General features: G+C 37.2%; 1 protein-coding gene across 1 annotated transcript in view; it reads left to right on the top strand.

The window, feature by feature from the left end:
• Positions 1-22,666, top strand: part of GRIK2 (glutamate ionotropic receptor kainate type subunit 2) — a 531,310-nt gene that overhangs the window by 403,669 nt on the left and 104,975 nt on the right. Inside the window, exons 12-13 of the mRNA XM_044427342.1 lie at positions 1,514-1,632; positions 6,460-6,677. Of these exons, the coding sequence (XP_044283277.1) occupies positions 1,514-1,632; positions 6,460-6,677 (337 nt within the window). The remainder of the gene's footprint in view (positions 1-1,513; positions 1,633-6,459; positions 6,678-22,666) is intronic.

Here is a 22,666-nt window from a genome sequence, read left to right as displayed (position 1 = left end):
AACAAAATGCATAAGTGAGTTTAGCACTTAAATTCTTATGCATTTTTATTTATTTTGGTAGTTATGGTCCATTGTGTACTGTGCTCCATATTTTGTTTTGGTAGTGTGTGATTGGTACTAAACATGGGAATAAGAACAGTAGAAAAATGTCAAAGTATTGATTTCCAAGATAATTAATTTCCTATCATCTAGCTATTCATCTGAGGTGAATGTTTGGTAGATTTTGTTCACTAAAAAACCCAAAAACAATAATGTGGCATGACAGTGGTGTTAAGTCATCATATATTTGTGGAAAAAAAGACAACAGAGAGCTCTTCTTATCAACAAGTTTTATCAACAAAATATTTAAATTCACTGGAACCTGCTTCTTTAAGTGTTTCTGTATGAAGGCAACAATAACTTAAATAGTAGACATGTTTGCATGTTGTAGCCATAATTTGGTAAATAAGATTTTGGAGGAGAAACAATCAGTGATGTAAATATCACACATTATGCTGTAAGTCTCAGTCCCAAGAAAAAATGAAATGCATGTTTATAGTACTCCAATCTACCATCTAGACAGTGTGGTGATTAAGGTGGCATTTTTACTACTGGAAAATGATGCCATTCATCCAAGAAGAAAAAAGCCCATTTCTTCTTAGGTTACACTCTGCCTTGGAAATGCACATATTCTTAATATTGCCTATTAACCAGCTAATTGTGTTCTAGCACCACTGAGTATGAGGGAGGCAGAAAGATTTTATTCAGAATGATCTTCAACTCTCTCAAGAAGCAGTCTTTTCTGTAGTCCAGAGGAGTGTTTTCAGTCTTAGACAAACCCTAGCTGCTGAATGCCCATATACTTTCAGTATGCAATCCTATGCATCTTAGGCAAGAAAAGGCAAAGGCTGGGGACCGCTGGGAGGGATAGGATATTTTTTAGTATTATTATTTTTGGCTATCTAAACATGCATAGGATTTCACCCTCTAGGTTTACTGTAATAAACAAACCCATTTTTCCTTGCAGATGCTATTTCCTTAGCCATTTGCCACGCATTAACACATTTATCTTTTAGCAGTTTTCCTTCCATGATTGTTATCTGAAAGCCTTTGTGCAAATTCTTAATTAAATTGAAACTGTAATTATTTTCTTCTTAATTGCCAACTTTTAATAGCCCCCTTTTATGTGCGTGTCAACATGCCTAAGAGCGACATGATGTGATGTTTGCTGACAGTCTGAGTGATGCTGAGTCCCTGGTTGTGAGGGTTGGGCACATCCTGCCAGCGCTCCCTCGCTTCCGACTGTGTTACTACACAAACCCATAGCTGAAGAGGGGGGTTCTTCACTGCTGGTATTTTTTTTCTTGTAATGCCTCCTGTCATGTATATAATGCAGTTGCATTGTGAAGACTTTCTTTCTCTATTTTCTATTTAACTTTTCTTGTTTTTCTGTTTCTTTTGCAGCAAATTTGCTGGATAGACTTTCTGCTCACTGCTTGTTAAATATGTTCTTTTTTTCTGTCAATTACCACAGGTTTAGTCCCTATGAGTGGTATAATCCACACCCTTGCAACCCCGACTCAGACGTGGTGGAAAACAATTTTACCTTGCTAAATAGTTTCTGGTTTGGAGTTGGAGCTCTCATGCAGCAAGGTATACGATTCAGCCTGCTCTTTCCCTCGGGCGCCATGTCCCACTTTTTGCTGGGGGTTACGGTTCTCTTTCTTTGGCACAGCTTGCATGGGTGCCTCTGTGCATGTAACCATAAACCAGCTTCCTACATTAATACATTTATATATTTATATCTTTTAGGGAAAAAAGTCCTCAGCCAATCAACATAAATTGTCTACATTCCTAGCAAGGGAGTTCCTCGCATGCCACTACAGCTAATCAATACAATTGCCTACGTTTTCCAAACAGGAACATATCTGTGCAGCAAGAGTGGAAGGCATGATAACTACTTCTTCCTACAGTGGCCTACTTTTGTTGTAGACCTCTCTATTTAGTACTGAAACAAAATGCCATTTATTGAGTAGTTAATACATATCTCTCCTGTTGCACCCATTGTTTCCACCAATTGACATTTAAGGTTCCTTAAACAGAGGATTTTTGCATAAGCAAAAATATTGTTTAAATATTAAAATATTGTTGATGTAGTACATGATGTACAGCACACACAAATAAATTAAATTCCTACTTTCTAAATGACAGCTAAAATTTTAATCAGGAAATTACCAGGGATAAACTAATACTTCCTTTTTAAAAAGTAGATTGTATAGTGCACCCTTTTATACTAATTTTGTCCATTCTGTTGATTTACTTGATGCTCGGGATAAGCAATAGTCAGATGCAATTTCTCAAATGCAGGTTTTTGCTGGGTTTGGTTTTGTCTTTTGCTCTGTAATAGATTATGTACGGAAGGAGTATAATGGAAACTCATGATGTAATTCTTCACATCAATCCTTTTAAAAGACATCATTCTTCATTCTGCCAGTGTTGCTGCTTGTCTGTACTAAACGTCACCCATATTTCATTCTTGGAATACCCAAGGAATTTGCCTTCTTTTAAATCACAGATTTTAAGAGAACCTGGCAGCTTTAAGAGTGTATATGCGTACATGAGTGCTAAAACCAGGATTTATTTTCATCAACCAATAGTTCAGAAGCTGGACATGTGTCTTTGGGTATTCTGTAGAGGAAAAATATATAAGGAATAGGGGGAAAAAAACATTTCCTTTTTGGAAAAGTAATTAATGTCCTTGACAGAATGTCATAGAAAGATATAGGAATCAGAGCACATTGCCATAACTACCTATGAGCAGGAAACTAGTACAACTTTAGTACAGTGTTAGAGTTTTCACAAGCTGATATGGATGCTTGTTGTCTTTAAAGTCAGGGGTATATGGGGACCCATAAACAATAATAGGCATGATTTCAAGTCCTAGTCATTTTAATGAGAAAGTGTTAAACACACAGTTAAGGCTTCCATTCAAATTAACAGTACTGAAAATTGGTTACCTGTTGCTGGGTCAGACATGCCAAGTGTGTTCTACACACCCTTCAGGGTTTCTGCTTAAAAGTCTCATGTCTACTGAACAATGACACCCATTGAGTTTCAATGTGATTGACTCCCAACTAAATGTGTATAGGATTGCATTCTATATCTCAGTGGTATATTTTGGTACTCAAAAATCATATACTCAAACTCATAAGCATTTAATATATTGATGAGCCAAATATACTATGTAGTGAAAAAACTAATGGCAGGCTTCCATAAATGAATTAGTCCTTTCATATAAATAAATATGTTATAATCAAAACAAAACTATCTGCAAAACATATTTCTAGTAGAGTGTACCATTTTCCGCTATATTTTGAAGCTGTACTGTAATTTTGTTTTACTTAAGTAGCATTGATCAGTAGTTTTTGCTTAGGCAATAGCAAGACATATCAGTTTGCTATCTCCAGTAAAGGATAAACAAGCAGCAAGTAACTGTACAGATCATGAACTAGGAGGCATTTATGAAAATTGTCATGGATCCCCAAGGCCCATAAGAACATAAAGCCATAAAGCAATTTCATTTGCTCCAGAAAGCTCAAGTAGACTTGACAGCTTCATTGGACCAGTTCACATGTATTGCCAAATTACAATTTCGTGCACCTTGGCTTGAGCTACGCCTAAGCATATCCTTTTGTTCCTCCCCTCCTCTCTTCACATTCAGTATCCTCTTTCTACTTAGAAACAAAGTGTAGCATTTCATTACATTTGTTTATAGTCAGTCTATAAATGAAGATTGCAAGCTCAATTCATACAGGTGAGTGCATGAGGAGGAGAGTGTAAACCATGAAAGGGGTATCTAAATGAATGAATAAATAAATGCACCAAGTTCATTAATAGTACCAAACCATGTTTTGTTATTATGTGAGGAAAGAACACATTCTGTGCAGAGAAAATGCCAGCTCTTACATGAACAGAATACAATCAGGATTTCATTTCCCATTCTGGAATGTCCCCATTAATATAACTTGCCTCCATGACTAGCTAAACTATATGGGCAGTGCACTTATATCAGCTCAGCCCTTGGTGCTTCTAGACGGATGCAGATCATGTTTCTTTAGGATGTCATCATAGGATATTTAATTTCTTACCTATTTGTGCAGCAGAACTTTACTTTTCAATATCCCTCATTTTAAAAGTGGCATTTGAGGTAGTGTAGCAGAGAGGCAGGAGAAAAGCAAAAGCCTTAAGAAGGCTTCAACAGTCATAAGTAGTTGTGTAGTTTTTTGATATATAGGAAAAAGTAGTACTTTTTCTGAAATCCAGTCCTCAAGAAATTGCTTTGCAGTATATTGAGTTGAGAGTGAAAGATGCAAATTGAAGTCTTTACTGTGCTTGAATTGATGGAATATTTTAGGGAAACACTCTAAATAAAAAGTCCCCATAAAGTTGTAATAGTAACCGATCAACACTAATAGTGTTATCATTCCCATTTTTCCTAACACATTTCCATGAATGCTGGAGGCTACATGATAGAGGAAACTCATACATTCCTTGCCCACTCGCTTTGCTCCCAGGAAATTGTGGGATATAGTGCTGACATGACGTTACCTTGGGTACATGACAGTCAGCCCCTAACCAGGCTCTGTTTTACGGGCTTTGGTGGCACTCTAAATCCTTGGGTAAGATACGAACTTGTGGTAATTGGGGCAACTATGGCAAACGTTTTCTACTGTTCTTTTCTTCCAAGTCTTGTTTGACTTTCCTAAATGTTGGTTTTTTGAGAAAACAGTCAAAGCTGTTGGGCTTATTTGGCTATATTAGTGTGATAGTGTCTTAAGTGTCTGACTGACAGGGCCTAGGAGCGACTACATCCGAAAGGTACTTTTCTACTTCTTTCCTTGCAGAATTCTAGGCAAAGTCTGGCGCTGGAGTTGGCTGTCATGTCCAAGTCTGTCAGCTTTTTTTGTTTGAAACAGCAAGGGTAAGATGAACTGCAGGGTAAGATGGGCTGTTTTGGATCAAATAGTCCAGTTATGATACCACTTCTTTTTTTCTCCTTGCTTTCTTTTCTTTCTTTTCTTTCTTTCTTAAATTTTTCAGTTCTGTAATTAATGTTGAGTTTGGCATAAGCTTCATTCCCTGGAAGATGTGTTACCTTGCTGGACCAGTTCCTTAACTGATGCAATGTAAACAATACAATTAATCAGGAATAAAATAGTCCATCTTGCCTTCATTCCATTTTACCCTAGTAAAACAAAAAGGAGGGGGTATAAATCCCTGCCTAATTGACCACAATTGCTAATACTTTATCATAACGACACTGCAGATCTATATATTTTAAATATCTTGTTGCACACATGCCTTGCAACATCCTTTATGCATTGTAGAAAAATGTCTATATTTGACTTGCCACTACTTGTTAATTAAATTATTCAATTTTCTATTCTTAAGAATTTCATGCATGCCAACTTACATTTATATTTTTGCAAATTAAGCAAACTTGAAACATGATTGCTTTTAAGAATGCAGCACAAAAGGAAGTTCTGTGATACCACTAGCATCATTAGGCTCTAAATTTGCTTTAATCATTAGGCTCTAAATTTATAATGATGTCTATTACTAAGCCATATCTAAAGCCCCCTCCATTTTTAAGGCCATGAGCAGGCAACTCCAGCAATACACTTATAGTCTGTCTTGGTCTCATTCAGGCTGAAGAATAATATTTTCATTGCTGCTTGAGTAAATGAAATGTGGCTTGGCCACTCTTCTTTACTATAAACTGTGGAGCTAAGTATAGAGATGGGAGATGTATCATTTTGTCATTGGCTAGCTGCTTATTGCTTCACTGCATTAAATTTTTGTTTGTTTTATTTTGTTTTTGAAGGCTGCTTAACATGTTCAGATTTGTTGGAGTCATCGCTGTATCAGAATTTTCCTGATACATTTTTTCTTGATTCCTTCGTTACCAGAGTTTGGGGCAACAGCTTATTTGTCATGAAAGACACCTTTTTATGAGCTGCTTAATTAATGATTGATAAAGACACGGAAGAGCTGCTCTAAATTTTAACTGGGAGGTTTGGGATTACTGTATGTTTTTAGCACAAAGCTTCTCAACAGCTCTAATATCTTTTTCATTCCCATTTTGTTTTTCATTGTCACTTTATTAGAAAGGCATTTAAATTATTGGGTTCTGACCCAAGCTGAGAGCCTAACCTTTCTTTAGGCCTCCCATTGCTATAGTTTGGGTCTCAGAAAGACACAATTTTCCTAACAAGGTTTCCTTTCAGTATATGTTTTTCATTTTTTTTTTATTTCATTTGTGTGTCTGTATAAGCAGTATTTAAGCTTATAGTTTTATTTATTTGCTTATTTTGCTTGGTGAGTCCACACTCACTCTTCTGCCATGAAAGAACTGTATTTCTACATTAAGGTCATACTGTTTATACCCTGGATTCATCTGTTTCCCCTGGTTTTCATTAGGTTCCGAGCTCATGCCCAAAGCCCTCTCCACCAGGATAGTGGGAGGCATTTGGTGGTTTTTCACACTTATCATCATTTCCTCGTACACTGCTAATCTAGCCGCCTTTCTGACAGTGGAGCGTATGGAGTCCCCCATTGATTCGGCAGATGATCTAGCGAAGCAAACTAAAATAGAATATGGAGCAGTTGAAGATGGAGCAACAATGACCTTTTTCAAGGTAGGCCTTTTACACTTATTTGTAGAAAAATATTATTCCAATTATTATTCCAAGGTCTGAATGTCCCTTGTCACCTAAACACTTATAAGTCTTCACATTTTGGAAGGTTTGCAAAGGGAGGATGCCTTATTTGTGCATAAACATTCCATTTGAGAGTAAACAGGCAACTTCCTGTTTCATTTTAAGGCTGTACTCCTAGACACAATCAGGAGTTACTGAACATAATAAGATTCACTAGCAAGTCATTGCATGCTTAGGATTGTTCTGCAAGTCTGCAACCTGATGGGCACCTGTGTATCATTTACTCTTGAGAGGAGCTGCACATCTGAGCATATCTACGTACCACAGGAGAACAGTGAATGCATTCCCTCATCCTTCCTTGCCTGGCTTAAATTCAGTCCTTTATTCCAAATGAATAGAGGTGTTATACATCATTATAATGACATTGTGTTGTTGTCCCTTGAATTTCCATGTTACGCTTAAATCGTCTTCCCAAAAACTGGTAAGTCACCAAATTCTGGAGCCTGGTTTGATTCTTGACTTTGTATCTGACACACTGAAGCAGTCCTAAAGCTACATTGTTTTCTGCAGAAGCAGAGCTTTCTAGCATTAGAATCATCCTGGGAGTAGATATTATCATATTTATGTTCTGTTTCTATTATATTTTTACAATGTTACTGGTTGTTGGGCTGCATTCAGCTTCATGAGTTCATGGGTCAGGCCTGACTTAATCACCCAAAGATCTGGAAATGTATAATGTCGTTAAATAATTGTGTTTTATTTATGATGCAAATAGCAAGTCTGTATTATATACAGATATCTTGCCTTTCTTAGGATTAATGTACTCCCTGACCTCTTCTCCACTAGATTGTCTGATGTTGTTCTGATGTTGTTCTGAAAGTTAGATTCTCAGATTGCAGAAAAAGATACCAGAAGAAAAAGTGATAACCACATCCAATAAATAATACCTGTGTGTATGAGAAATATACTTTTCCCACTCCAGTGATTTAATATGAGCAAGTTTGCTGAAATCCTGGAAACAGAGCCTCAGAACCTCAGATTACTTTGCCTACATTGTACACCACTCTTGTGCAATCTGTGAAGTGGTTCTGAGTGAGTAAACTATGAGGATAATCACATACGGTAACAGAGGGTTGGTGCATGTGTGTGTGTTTGGCAGGTGTAATGGGATTTGCTCCTTGTGTATCCTCACATTTCCCTTCTATTGCAGTTTATGGTTTGAAGAACTATTGTTACTACAATTCATTTTCTTTTTTTCATGTCCTAGTGGTAGTGGTAGAGCTTGGTTATTTCTTTTCTGCAGTCTCCCAGGGCCAGTTTGGTGCAATAGATCACTGCCAATCACTGTTATCCTGCCTCACGTCCTATATGCTTGGAAGAAGGAGAAAGTCATACATTAAGATGAGTTGGCATTATTTTAAAAGGGGTGTGAGTAAATAGCCCTATGCATGTAGTCCTATCTAAGGCAGTGAAGCACATGAGCTAAGAATGGAGCCATTCTGCCCAATCCCACTTCCAGTGTTGTTTCATGTGACCCCTTCCACTGAGGCCTGGGCACGGAGTTGGAACTTCTGTGGAAGTGAAGCTTCCTTGTATATATTTCCATTGCAGATGTTTGCTTTCAACTTGCAGAGAACAGCAGGATGGGCTACTCAGCATGGTCCCAATCCTGGCTACGTGTTCACTCACCTGGCACATTGAATGCACATTGTTTTTGTTGGGCTACTTCAAAACTGCCTTAACACGGGTGGGGAACTGAGTGAGTTGGCTTTGTTAGCAACCTTTGATAAGCATGAGCATAATAAGGGACAAAATAAGCAACTAAATCCCATAAGGAGAAGGATGGATGCATTTATATCATAGATTATTATAAGAATTTATTTATACATGTAACCTATGATCATCCTAACATTTTGGGAGAGAAGGAAATAGCCTCAAGATGAACCACTCAGTAGCGCCTGAGAACTGAATGTTCTCCCAAGTTTCTCCATGCTTTATGATTAACCACTTTCATTTCCTTATTTTTTTTTTGCGCCAAGAGAAAGGTAAACATTAATATGGTTCTGAAAGAATTTTAGTTCTCTCTTACAGTTAGAGCCAATTAATATTCACTGACTGAAAAATGCTGAAAAATATTTCACCTTGTGGGCAGCATTGCAGAAGTTCTGAGAATTGCCATATGTAAAATTTTATGAGAAAAAGAGTTAAGTGTTTTTATAAGAAATGAGATGCTTAAATGATAGGAACATTTGAAACTGCCAAAGTAAAATTTGGAGGATGTTTAAAGCATATGATGCTTTCTTTTAAAAACAGCCAGAATGATTTAAGTCCCAGGACATAATGACACAGAAAATTGACTAAGTTACCAAAGAACACTATGGGGCTTTAATTTCATTCTTTATTTGTTCTGGTGGAAGACTGATCTTGTATTCGTTCTGATTGTCAGACTGGACTGAAAAAACATTTTAAAGAAATGTTTCTGTGTAGTATCATCCAGTCTAAATTGTGAGCACAGTTGTTAGTATTCCCCAAAACTTCTTAAATCAAAGTATAGGATTATTTTTCTTTTGTCTTTCCATTTTTATGCTATTTATTACTTCCCTTTATATCACAGATGGCCTTCCCTACACTTGACGGCTTTCTGTGTATTCTTGGATGGTGTTTCCCAGTTGTTGTTACACTCCCTGTTTGGGAGCACATGTCTTCTGATTCCTGGAAGAACTTCCCAAACTGTAGGGCTGTGAAAGACCATTCTGCACATATTAGGCAGTTATTGATCCATGGGGCGACACCCATACTTCAAGAACTAACAAACTCATTGCAACAGGAAATACAATTTTCTCCTTGAATTTAGGAATGTATGAATCAGCTAAACTCAGGTTTATCAACTTTCTCCAAAAGCCATCTCAAAGTTTGTTCTGACCTGAATCCATGTCAAATTTGTAAACTTTTTTTCTTGAAGTACCGTGTATATTTTGTGCATATTTTTTTTTCAAAATACGTGCATCTTTGGAACAAATCTTTCTGTCTGTCTGTCTGTCTGTCTGTCTTTCTTTCTTTCTTTCTTTCTTTCTTTCTTTCTTTCTTTCTTTCTTTCTTTCTTTCACTGAAGCATATTTGTGTGCATTTTTCAAAAGTGTTTGTGTTGTTGTTTTCACGTGTTTTCCTCCATGTATCACATTGCAACTTGAAATAGGCAGACTTCAAGTGCAGATAATGTCTGAGTTCATATTCAAACTGGAAAGTGCAAGTAGGGTAAATCTTGGTAAACAAATTGTAAAAATGTTGTATACCTTCTGCTTGAATCATAGGAACTAAAATGCCATGTGTCTTTGAAGTGTTCTATATATAAAACAACTTCATTCAAACAAACAAAACAAACATTTATGTCTATGTTTTGTGACTGGGAAGGCAATTTTCACTGAAACAGTGGTACAAGAGAAAAGGATTGCTCTGCTGTAGAGACAAGTACACAGACTTTAGCAAAATGAAATGGCTATACAGAGCATACCAGCCCCCTCTGTCCCAAATCTGGTAGTTGGCTCTTTAATAATGATCAGGGAGTAGACTCAGTCATGAACCTTAATGTGTCAATAGTGTCTTTGGTACTTGTTACCATTTCAAGTGAGTATTTGGGGGGTTTTGAGTTTTATCATGAGTTATGCAATCACTTGTCCCTGGAAAATTTAAGAGAGTGATCTATAAGAAAGTGAAAGGATATAAAACCCCAACATTCTGAGGGGCTTGGTTTAATTGGCAGTATTTGTTATAAAGGGAATATAAGTTGCTTCCAGACAATGAGAAAGCATTGTGCAACTCTTCTGGCTTTTCTTATCTGGAGTAAGAAAAACAAAATAAATCAGAATAATAGGAAAACTAGGATGTTTTAGAAGTTGAAGATGATAAAAACTGGATCCCCTATAAAATTCAAGCCATGAGAAAGGGTAATGATGGCATCTTAGCCCTAAATACCCATAATCTTCTCAGGGACAGTGGGGCTGTCATGGGAATTATCGTTATATAGCTGACTGCCTTGTGATAATTATTACTTTATTGGTGCAATGAACTGTGAAGTTCTGTGTGAGGCTACACCCTATCTGATGGCTTAGTTTTTTGAAACTGACATCGTCAAGGTATTTCAAGTTATTGCTTCATCCATTCAGCTTTGGTACCTGTGCTGAAGTGGCTATCTAAGACAAAATCAGGCCATTTTCTGAAGTGCTAAATTGGTGGAGTTGGTGCACAACTGTATAACAGAACCATTCAGTAACTATATTGCTGAAATAACTCCACACTGGATCCCAAATAGTTAATGTGTGCATGTATTATTCTCTTCTGAAACTGGGGTAGGCAGACTAAACGGCTCTGAGATCTACTTAATTTTTTTTCTAGAATCCAGGGATCTGAAAATCAGGCCCAGGTAAAAAACAGTAGTGCAGCCTGGTGGATATGAACTATGAACTAAGGATCAGTATAACTTTGAGCATCTTTTGTCCAAAAACTTATGATCAGTACCAGAACCATGCTTTTCTGTCCTTCCACCCACAGATCCATTCCTCGTTTTCCCTGCAGCATTCTTTTTCAGTATCCTATCTTTAGTTAGGGAGATACTTAGTAGTTTGCACTGCTAGATAGTTCAGAGTCAGGAACACTTGGAGATCTTCCAGAGATCTATCAATAGACCTTGCTCTAGCCTTTTCCAGTCCCTTTTCTGAAAAGCTTCATAGGCTTGGGCTTCATTCTACAGCTATCTGTGGGTTAAGGCAGAATTCTCAAGAAAGCTCCTCTCCCTGCCCTGCCATCATACTAATGCATGTAAGACAATCTGAAGAGATCTATTTACGTAGCACTGACCATTGAACAAAGCAGTGCCGGTAGTTCAGTCCTATTGATGCTAGTGACACAGTGCCAGTTTGACAGGATTGAGTTTGATGGTTTTTTGTTTAGGCCTATATCTCATTATAGTGAGCTAACTGCCTGAACTGAGCAAAGCTGTAGCGTTATAGCACAACATAAAAGGATACAGACAATTTCTTATTGCTAACTGAAAATATGAAATCTCAGTAACAGCTATCAGTGTCAACCACTGTGCAGCCTCATAGCTGATTGCCAATAATTTCTGAAGCACTTTCCCTTGCTTTTGAAACATAGACAAGATTGCAAAACAGCAAAAGTTTATTTAAGAAAAATCTAGACCAGAGATGGAAAACTCATGATTTACACATCCCTTGAAATCTGAACCTTATTCAATGTGCTTGCCTTCTGGGATAGATTATTTCCTTCTTGAATTGCTAATGAATGAAGTGCTACACTGTGTGTGTCTTTCTAAATTAAGGCTTCTTGATTTAAAGTTCAGCTTTTTCCAAGGTATAGGTCTTACCTAAGCATGGGTACCTCCAAGAGACATAAGCAGGTGGAGTGTTTGCAAGTTCCTAAATAGAATCATTTGCTTTAATATGTTAATATACCATAAAGGCTGAGATAAAGGGTAGTGCCCCTTTAAAAAATCCACATTTCCAAATTAGTGCTTACAGTGGGGCTTCCCCCAGGGCAGGATAGCCTACCATGGGTTATTTAACCAAGGTGAGGCTGTATTACATCCAGGGTGGTTCATTTGATTGCCATTTTGAATATGCAAATTCTACTTTTGGTCATAGAGTATAAACTCTTGCATAATCCAGGATTAAACAGCCCTTCAATAACCCATGACTTGGAATCACATATACAACTTGGTGCCTCCAGCCTCTTTGGTCCATTGTGGGTTAAATCCAGGAATCCAGTGACTAACTATTGTGGAACTCTTCTATTCTGGATCTTCTTCTCTGCTTTTGCTATTGTGTAAGGCTTTTAAAGTCCCTTGCTAATCACAGTTCTGAATAACAGCAGGGAAAGTTAGCAGAATCCATGCTGTTCAGGAAACGGAACCATTAGATGTTTGCAGTACATCTTTTTCAAGGAAAGGAAAACTCAGTTTAGACTGAAAGGCATCGCAGGTGGCCAACAGGACATCAGTCACTTTGGACTAGAATGCCTGAACACTAGAAAGACTTGCCAGGAGGTAGGAGGGTTGGCAGGAGATACAGAAGAAACATGGCTTACAGGCAAAGGGGAGGCAATGAGAAGAGAACTTGATAGAAGCGTAGGAGAAGGAAAAATAAAACTTAAAGAAACGAGCAGAGGAAATTGGGAACTGAAGTAAAATAAAGGAGAAAGTTGGATTGAATTTCACACATACATTTGGAAGAGTTATCCAGTTCTTTGGCTGCAGCTTCAGTTAAAGTTAATTTATGTCTCTTCTCTGCAGGCACAGGACATCAGAGGTCTTAATCATGACTTGTCCTGAATCTCTGTCCAGAAAACTGCCATACTGCCCAGAATGGATTGTGGCCTTGATAGGCCATAGTGGAAATACCTGGACATGTCTAGGCATTAGCAATGTGGAAAGGAAAATGCCAGCCCTCTACTATTTTGTAAGACTCACAACTTATGTAACAGCTGCATTCCTGGATTATATCAGGCCTTATAGTCCATTATACTCACAGCCCACACATGCAACTCCCTGGAAATCAGCAGGATCCCATTCTAGAAAAAAAGTGATTTTTCTTGCACTGGGCCTGAAATTTAGTTTACATTTGGAATTCTGTAGTATGCCTAGCTGAATTTGTGGAGTTTACGGAATCAGACAAAGGATATTGAGATTAAAGTCAACGGCAAAATTAAATTATTATAATTAATTAATGTGATTATTAAATTGTTATAATTATAATAATTATAGAGCAATATAATTATATAGACATTATATTTAATTTCTTTGTTTCTTATTTTGACTGTGTGCTTTCTCAGTTTGTAGGAAGTGTCACATTACCATGAAACGAACATAGAACTATCAGTGCAAACTTGACAATGATAGTAATCTACCTGAAGCAACTCTAACCAAAGAGAGGAAGCACAGAATTCTCACCACATACCTAATTGTACATATTTGAACAAACACAGAAACATTCAATTCATGCAGCTACCAGAGTTGAAGAATATCCTTCAAAAGAATCATCTCTTCATTGATAGTTGATTGACAGTTAATTGGAATGGGATTTCAATTCTTCTTTGCAACAATTTCCTAGCGTGAACTATGTCATACATAGGGACGTTTGAGGAACCTGATAGGAGGGTGGGAATCTGACAGCTTTTCACAATTTGTCCCCCTGGATTCCAATTTGTTAGCTCTGCTTGTTAGCATCAGTACACTGGAGTGTGATCTTATCCAGAGACTTCCATCTGTAAGGCAGACCAAAAATGGCATATTTTTAAGTGCTAATAAGAATTGTGCAAGCAAGCAACCCAAACCATGTGGCTCTAGGGTATTTGTCCTATTTTAGGCAAAGTTTTGCATTTTGCAACTTTGTGATTGTTAGAATGACTTTACAGAGTTCTGAACACAGCCACAATGGGCATGCATGCAGCCTACAATTCCTCTTCTGCGTCTGCATGGGTGGTAGTTATTTAGTATAATAATCCCCTGCCATCCTCCCCAATTATCAGGTAAGCTTACAGTAGTTTTATCAGAATACAATAAAACTGACTACACAGATGTAGAAGCAGCAGATCTATAGAAGTAGCATAAAACTCCATGGAGTATTTGCTCATCCTTTTATTGGACAAGGAATCCTGTTTTGGAATAACATTAAAAATAAGGAAGAACACACATAATGTGCGTTAACATGGCAGGATAAAAGGAACCTCGCTGATCAGTGTGCTTAGTATTTCTTGGTTAAGCTTGTGAGAAAAGCCTAAGAGGAAGCTCTCTGTCTAGTTATAGATACTGGATGTTTGATTTATATATTAAATACACAGGGGATCATCCTGTTTTCCTGCATTCATTTGAGTTCCATGTCTGTGCCATGGGGCTTTTGCACCTCTAGAATTAACCTGAAAAGAGTAAAAATGCTCATTTCCTGAATGGGACAGGTCAGCAAAGTTCTGCTAAACCACCCCAACCTGGAAATCTGCATTTCAGCTAATTTCTGGGCCATTTTTATAAGTATCAAATCTCTGTTGCACAAGCGATGGGCCCTGCAAGGGCAGCAGAAGAGCAGTGTCCCAATGAATCTTTCCTGGAAAAAGTAAATGCATCTGCTTTTTATTGGAATGAGTTTAGAGTCCTGAAGGACATCCACAAAGGTGATTATTATTGAAAAACATTAATGCCGAGATTCCTTTCTTCACAAGGTAATAGATAATCATAATCTCCCAAATTTGATCAATTTTCTATTGTTTAGAAGGTTTCTTGGAAGACTTACCCTTGTGTGCTACCCATAGTTCTAGTAAGATGCAAAGCTGTCCTAAGACATGAAGAGATGAACCACATGCGAGGTTAAGTACACAGCATAAAGCTAATCTTCCCCATTATATTGTATTCTTTTCTTTTTTTTGACATGAGTAGGCAGACCTTAATCTATACTGTGACCATTCTGCATGCGTACAGGAGCCTGCAACCTCCTCACTCAGGCACTCTTCCCTTTTTGGCATCAATGGAGATGGTCTCTTTCTCCCACCCTCCCCTTTAGGCCCCATAAGCACTTAGAGGGCAAGAGTGGCTGGATGGAAAGGTGAGACCATTCTTACATGCTTAAAGGTAAAGGTAAAGGTTTCCCTTTGACATTAAAGTCCAGTCATGCCTGACTCTAGGGGGCAGTGCTCATCTCCGTTTCCTAGCTGAGGTAGCCAGAGTTTGTCTGCAGACAGTCTCCCTGGTCATGTGACCGGCATGACTAAACACTGAAGTGCACGGAACGCTGTTACCTGCCCACCAAAGTGGTACCTTTTTATCTACTTGCATTTGCATGCTTTCGAACTGCAAGGTTGGCAGGAGCTGGGACGGAGCAACGGGAGCTCATCCTGTCTGCAGATTCGAACTGGCGACCTTTCGATCAACCAACCCAGCAACACTTCTGTGTTAAAAAATGATGTTAAAATATGATGAGGATGGTTTGCATATGATGTGCTAAATATAGCTTCTGGTTTATCCCAAGGTATGGTAAATGGACAGTGAGAAACACTGTAAAAGAGAAGTGTTTTTATTTTTATTTTGCTTTGTTTTTTTAAGTTGCTTAAACATTCTTACTGACTTGAATGGGAGTGAAAGCTTTTGATACTTAGGAGGAAGAACAGCAGGAAATGCATGAGCAGTTTTTGCATCCCTGCTTTCCATCTAGCTGGAAAGAGAAACAAAACAGCTGAAAGGATAATGGACTGTCATTCTAAATTAGTCATATCAAGTAACGTATCTCTTCCCTACTGTTCAGTGTGTCTCTGTGAACTTGTTTCCATGATTTTCTATAATCATGCAAGCAAAATTTATTGCTTAAGTGAACTTTATAGTAATGCATTTTAATCATTGAATCATAGAAAGTAGAGTTGGAAGGGGCCAGAAGGACATAGGGTCCAACCCCCTGCTCACTGAAGGACTCCAAAGTTAAACTATCCCCAGATGGCTGTCCAGTTGCATCTTGAATGTTTCTAGTGTGGAAGAGCCTACAACATCCCTAGGAAATAACAGTAATCATATGAGTTAATATTTGAAGTTTTCATTAAAACTATCAAAGCAAACAAGCAGAACTCCCCACCCCACTCCCCACATTTCACTGGCATTTATCAGGTGTGAAATTAAGTCCACATATTTAAAACCAGAATAATATGTAACAAATCAAGAAATTCAATTTCAGTATTTGGGGTGCAGGCTGCAGAGAAAGTAGATTTCTTCCAGAAAGTATTCTTCACAATATTGGTAGTAGCTGAAAGAAGAGAGCCCCAATTTCCTACTGAGTCTATCATGTGAGCAAGCGCTCTTGCCAATCCTGTTGCGCTAGCAGAACTCACCTCTTGTGCAACAGATTTTTTTTTTAGTTTCCCATAAAAAGCCCCTAAACTAATGCAAACATTCATTTTTAGATCGGGACAGTTTGGCAGAGGTCTTCTTTCAGCAAGCTTTGCTCATCTGCTCCAGTCCTGAAATGAAGATATCCCCTCATTTTTGCTTGCTTCTAGAAATGCCCAGTTATTTTTTTGCAATGGAGCAGCACAACAGACCCATGCTGGATACTGCTCATAATAGTGAATGCTGTGAAGTTACTGTTGCCCACCTTGATAAAGCTGGATAATAATAAAAAAATACTGCTAAACTGCAGAGAGGCAGTGGGTATACTGCATCTTTCTTCAGTTCACAAATTGGAATATGTTGTTTCCCTCTATATCCTTGGATCATCAACCAAAGAAAACATTCATTCAACCAAGTTACCTGATCAAACAGGAAAAGTATGCATTTCAAATGGATAATATATGTATTTCCAGGTACATTTTTAAAAGGTGTCTACTTCTCCCATCAAATAAAGCATGAAGATGTGTATTTATTTAAAATTGCACTTTAAAATATTTAAGGTGAAGATTTTTCAGAACACACATTTGAAATGTTACTGCAAATTCAGAAATCTGAACATTTCTCCAGATTCTTCCTTAAATTTGTCTTTGGGATTATGAACAGGGCAAGTTCAAATGATTTGCACACTGAAGCAATTTTCATGTATCTCCCTAGATCTTGGTTCAGCACAAAATATTATTTTCATTTGTTGACTTGCTGGTCATGATCATAATTCTGTATTGCCATGATTATAAATTGTGAACCAAACCCACAAAGACCACTTCTTTGAGTGAAATGTATTTTCAAGCACCTGATTATAACTAATTCTAGGAACATTCATTGCAGCATTTTTTTTATTGGTGAAATAGCTTGAGAATTTTATTTATATTAGCAGAATCTCTAATTTTGCTTTGTTGGTTGATGTATATGGTAAAAGAGAAGTGGTTCCCATCTGTGGTTCTGCTGCTTTTGTGTGTGAGAGCTTCTTTCAAAGCCAGCATAGTCCCGAATACCAGCTTGGGTTCCATAGCTTTGATTAAATATTCCTCCCCAGTGTTACTCCTTGACTTGAACAGAATGCTTGTCACAGTCTGTTATCTCACCTTTCCAAGTGATGAGCAGTGTGCTCATTGTCCAAGCTGGCATGGAGAGAGATATGTTTATCACCGGATTTGGATTCTAGTAGAGTTCTAGGATACTATTTTGTAAAAGCTGGGACTGCTTTGCTATGGTTGTAGGATTGAATATGGACAATAACCATTCTAAATTTAAATTTAAATAATCATGGTGCATGTCATCATCTAAAATGAACAGATTTCGATTCACACATTCATTGCACAGAGGCATCACATTTGAAGAGGTTTTTTTTTTTTCATTCTAGAATATATTTCTTTACTTTTATTTACTACTGAATTTTAACACATCTGTCTTTTGATTTTGTGGGTTCCAGAGTTAATATATTCCAAAAAATAGTTATAGTTGAACAGCATATATCACTTTCTTGAACATGACTTTAGAAAGATGTGTTGCGGAGATCAATAAGTAGTAAATAAAAATTTTATATGAATATTGTGATAAATTTTGTTTAGCATGAATTTTGGTTAACTGCTCATTTAGCATCTACAGAATATTAATGAGAATTTTCTGACAGAAAGATGCAGTTTAACATGGATAACATACTTAGAAATGTTTTTATGAATGCTGTGTGGTGGATATCTTCATAGAAAACCTTAGAAGCTAGTCAAAGAGAGGGAGAGGTGAAAGGCATTGGAACAAACATTTAGTCATATTCCAAGTAGGCTCTGTGAAATCAATGGGGGATAAGTTAATCATTCATTTGACAGGTAGGATGCTGAGTGGTTTGAGCAGATAGAGCAAGAGGTGCAGAGAAATCTGCAATGGATTGAAATGGCATTGGCTTTCTGTGCTTCCACCCTGTGAAATCCAATAGAAATGCAAATGTTGCTGTAAAATATGCTAATGCACACTATATACAGTGCAGTATGGTTTTTACTGGTTGATTACTTGTTTTTCTTCCTCTTATTGTTAGACCAAAACATTTGTTTCCAATGCTGTTCTGCTAATAGAAAACATTTAATCAGTGGGAAGGGTTAATTGGATAGCATCCGCAGCATTTGTTTTATTTTGTGAAGAACCTCAAATCAATGGTAGTTGTCATAGTTCTTCCTTTACAAAATAAAAATAAAAACCCAACTTTAATTCTTCCTAGAATATTTTCCTTCCCATTCTTTTAATTCTAAATCAATAACTTATTTAAGAGCAGCTTAAAGAACAAATCTAACCAACAAATGAACTGGTTGCACCTCATAATTGACCTTACATTTCAAGTTGTGCATGGCCCAAATTAGGTTTTTCTTATTTATTTTTATTTGGAGATGTGTGTGTGGATTTTCTCTAATACTCTTTGATGCCTTGGAGTTTATTTAAGTTTATTATATTTTTATGTTTATTTGAAGGACTGAAATGTCTAGCTTTGTGAATATGGCATAATCCTTTCACCCACTAAATGTTGATATGAAGAGGTAAACTTACGATTTTCATTATTATACAATTAATTGATTATTTCATAATTCACATGAGAATGCATAAAAGGTAGCTTCTTCCCAAATGTATATAATATTCTAAATCTTGGAATAGCTTTGTGTTCTGTAAAGTTACATAGTTATCTTGGTTGACAATAGAAGAAAAATAGCATCCTCAAACAGTGCAATCAGGGCCAAGACAGTATATCCTCCCTTTAGATGTTTAATCAGCTTTCCTGAACTTGGTGTCCTTCAGATGTTTTGGATTTCCATCTCTCATCGTTAACAGCCAGAATGGTCAGTAAAGAAGACATTGAGACTAAACATTTGGACAGCACCAGGTTGGGGAAGACTGAATAAAAGAATATTTGTTTTAACAAAGCTTTTCAAGGAACCTAATGGTTTAATCTTTTCTACTGTAAGTCACCTATGACTGTCTACCTGTGTTCCATATGTGTAACTGGTAGAGCTATTAAAATGAGCTGATTTGGTTATTTCCATATGCAATGAATTTTTGTGATATCAAGAGAAGCCATTCTCTATGGAAAGAGGAATCTGGTTACATACTATTTTGATCTGCTCACATGATTCCATTTGCTTGATTCAGTTAGAAATAGTGATGCCATTTATCTTCCAGTTCCATGTCAGATGGAGCTATGTCATAATCGAGATAGCCTGTCATTTTAAAAAATACAGTTAAAAATAAATTAAATTGCATTAAATTAAATTAGAGTGACAGGTGCAGGTTTGTGATACATGTGCCACCAAGTCAATACAGTACGAATATTTTGTTAGATTTCTAAGCACAGATATTTATGACTAAATCTACACTCTAGAACACTATTTCATAGTCATGGCAATCAAATTATTAACACCAAAACTAGATTCCAGGAAAACAGTGCTTATTCCTATTTTTGTGTTCACTTAGTGGGCATAATCATGTTCCCTAAATTTACATCATGCTAATGTTACAATTATTACAATAATTAATGTTCTTTAAATACCAAATATCCTTTCTTATAGGGAATCTTGAATAAGTTGTTCTTGAATGCTTTGATATGATGAACTGAGTAAATATAAAAATTGGGTTAATATAAAAATTGAGGTTTGTTATTCACTGTCATCCTTACTTTATGAATATACCAATACCATTGTTGGCTTTGAACATTTAATATTTCTCTCAAGGGGGAATATGAATTTGGGCTTTGGAATGATGGAATCCAGTGCTGTAACAGAACTGATTCCTTCAGTCAAACTTGAAAAGAGGGATTCTCCCTCTATTCTTCTGTCTACCCCTAAAAAAAATCAGAATTGTGGGCTGTGCAGGGGGTCTCCATTAATGGATGCTGCTGCCTCCATATGCACAAGGCAAAGAAAGCAGTGATGGAGGAGAAAAGACTAGACAGCTCCAGCATCTGGAAGCCTTGAACAGGGCTTGTGAGATAATGTGGTTAGTAAGGCTGGGGGAAGCTTTGTAATGTCAGGAATGTAGCTTAAGCTAGGCTGCAACTTCTCCTTTGAACCTGGCTTCCTCCTTCATGTGGGTAATGCATAAAGTGCCCTCTGTCAGTGAGAGATATTTTCCAAGGAAGGTGCAGGAGTGATGTTGAGAGAGTAGGTAAGCTAAGAAATTTTAGAAGATAGGCAAGAGAGCCAGGAGACAGTGTCGCAATATGTAAAGCCTAGATTTTGATTTTGAAAGTCTACCTGCTGTGGCTTTTAACATTCAACTTGGTGTTGTAAACTTTAAAGCCTCCCTAAAGGGAGTAAAGGGGAAGAGGGGCTTTCACGCATTGCTTTGGACCATCCGACAATTATTTTAGCTGATGATGACCTGTGAGGTCAGGAGAATGTTTGAATTTGCTTCTGTACCAGTAGATAGAACAGGCCTGCTAAATGTGTGACTTCAGGTCAGACATTGTCCCAATTCATAGGGACGTGCATTGCAGTCCTGCTAAGTATTTAACAGTTGCTTTGTTTCTGCAGTTTGATACAGATAGTAGAAAAGCCAAGAAGCTCATGAGATGTTTGCTGAGTCACCAAATAGCTGGTGTGTTTATTTGGCTCAATAATAATTTTGCATTTCACATTTTGCTGGAGATCTATTAACGTATTTGAACTTATTCCTTGTCACATTTATTTTTCAGCATTAAAACCCCTCTCAGTGCTGTACCATTCTTCATTAAAAAATGCAGCACTTACTGCTCCAGCGTTATTCCTTCATTGAGATTTTCTGCTGAATGATATATAATAACAGTTTTGCTGAACTACATGCATTGTTGGTTTCAGGTTCATTTCTTAAGTGAACACTGGCAGCTCTTCATGTCATTATAGATTTTTTTCTGGGAGAGAAAGAGAGAGAGAGAGATCCTTTATTTGATTAACATATATCTAATCTTCATTAAAAGCAGTCTTCATTTTATGATAGCACAAAGGTATCAAAGCCCCTTCTTTCTCTGCAATTTCTTTTTTGCACTTGAGAGATGATTGCATAATCATTTCAGAAATTTGTGCACAGCTATTCCCTTGAAAATAAAGTACAGAATCCATTTTACTGTGTCCCTTGCTTTTTTTTTTAACTTGTTTGTTTGCTTGGAAAGGGAAGTAGACTGCTATAATGGAAATTCCTCATCAGGCACTCAAGTTCTTATCATGCCAAGCTTTAGAGACCTGCGGGGAAACAGCAGATGTGAAGGTTAGTTGGCATCAATGAATATGAGTGAAAGGCTTTCCTATGGGAAAGAAAGTGCTTCATTTCATTTTATCTCTAGTAAGAACACTGGTTCTATCAAGCTGTCAGAAAATTAGAATATGATAGGGTTTATTACCCTAGCTTTGCCAAAGTAGTTTCAATAGTTAAGAAGTTAGAGATTCCCTCTGTTTGGGGAATTTCAATAGATGATTAGGGCTTTAGTATACTTAAACTGGAATAGTGCAGCTTCCTTTACTGCCAAATAGAATTGATCCAGTTGGACATCTAAGGGCCAGGCATTTGCTCCCTTAGTGACCATTGCATTTTCCACAACTGAACATGCTACTTTGGAGGCAGTTTAATCAAGAAATGGAGTTGTGCCTGTGCCAGAAATGAACAATCTGGAGGCACAGTTGCTTCATCCCTCCAGAGCATTCATGTGTAAAAGGCTTTTGCTGTACAGATATCATTGTTTTAGGCTGGGATTGGTCCATGAACAGCAGTGTGAGACTTGGGAATCTCACTGCATCAATCAAAGGGTTATGATTTGGAGAGGCTACCCTGCAAGGAATTAAAGGCCTCAAAAGTCAGTCAATAGAGAAATGTTGAGCAGGCACATAATGGAGAGTGCTGGCTATTGGGGGATATTATACCTACTGACACTATTAAGCTACCTTTTTAGTGGGCTGAGAATACAGTCCCAAAGAACAAACTGATCCCTCATTTTTATGGTGGAAAACTGAAAGGAAAAATACTGAAGAATTTAGCGTTCTAATGAATGAGCTATTATTAGTATAGCATCAGTTTTCAAAATTGGGTA

Source organism: Varanus komodoensis, unplaced genomic scaffold (genome assembly GCF_004798865.1).
Source record: "Varanus komodoensis strain SLA01 unplaced genomic scaffold, ASM479886v1 scaffold1, whole genome shotgun sequence".
Lineage (NCBI taxonomy): Eukaryota > Metazoa > Chordata > Lepidosauria > Squamata > Varanidae > Varanus > Varanus komodoensis.
This window is presented reverse-complemented; position numbering and strand designations above follow the sequence as displayed.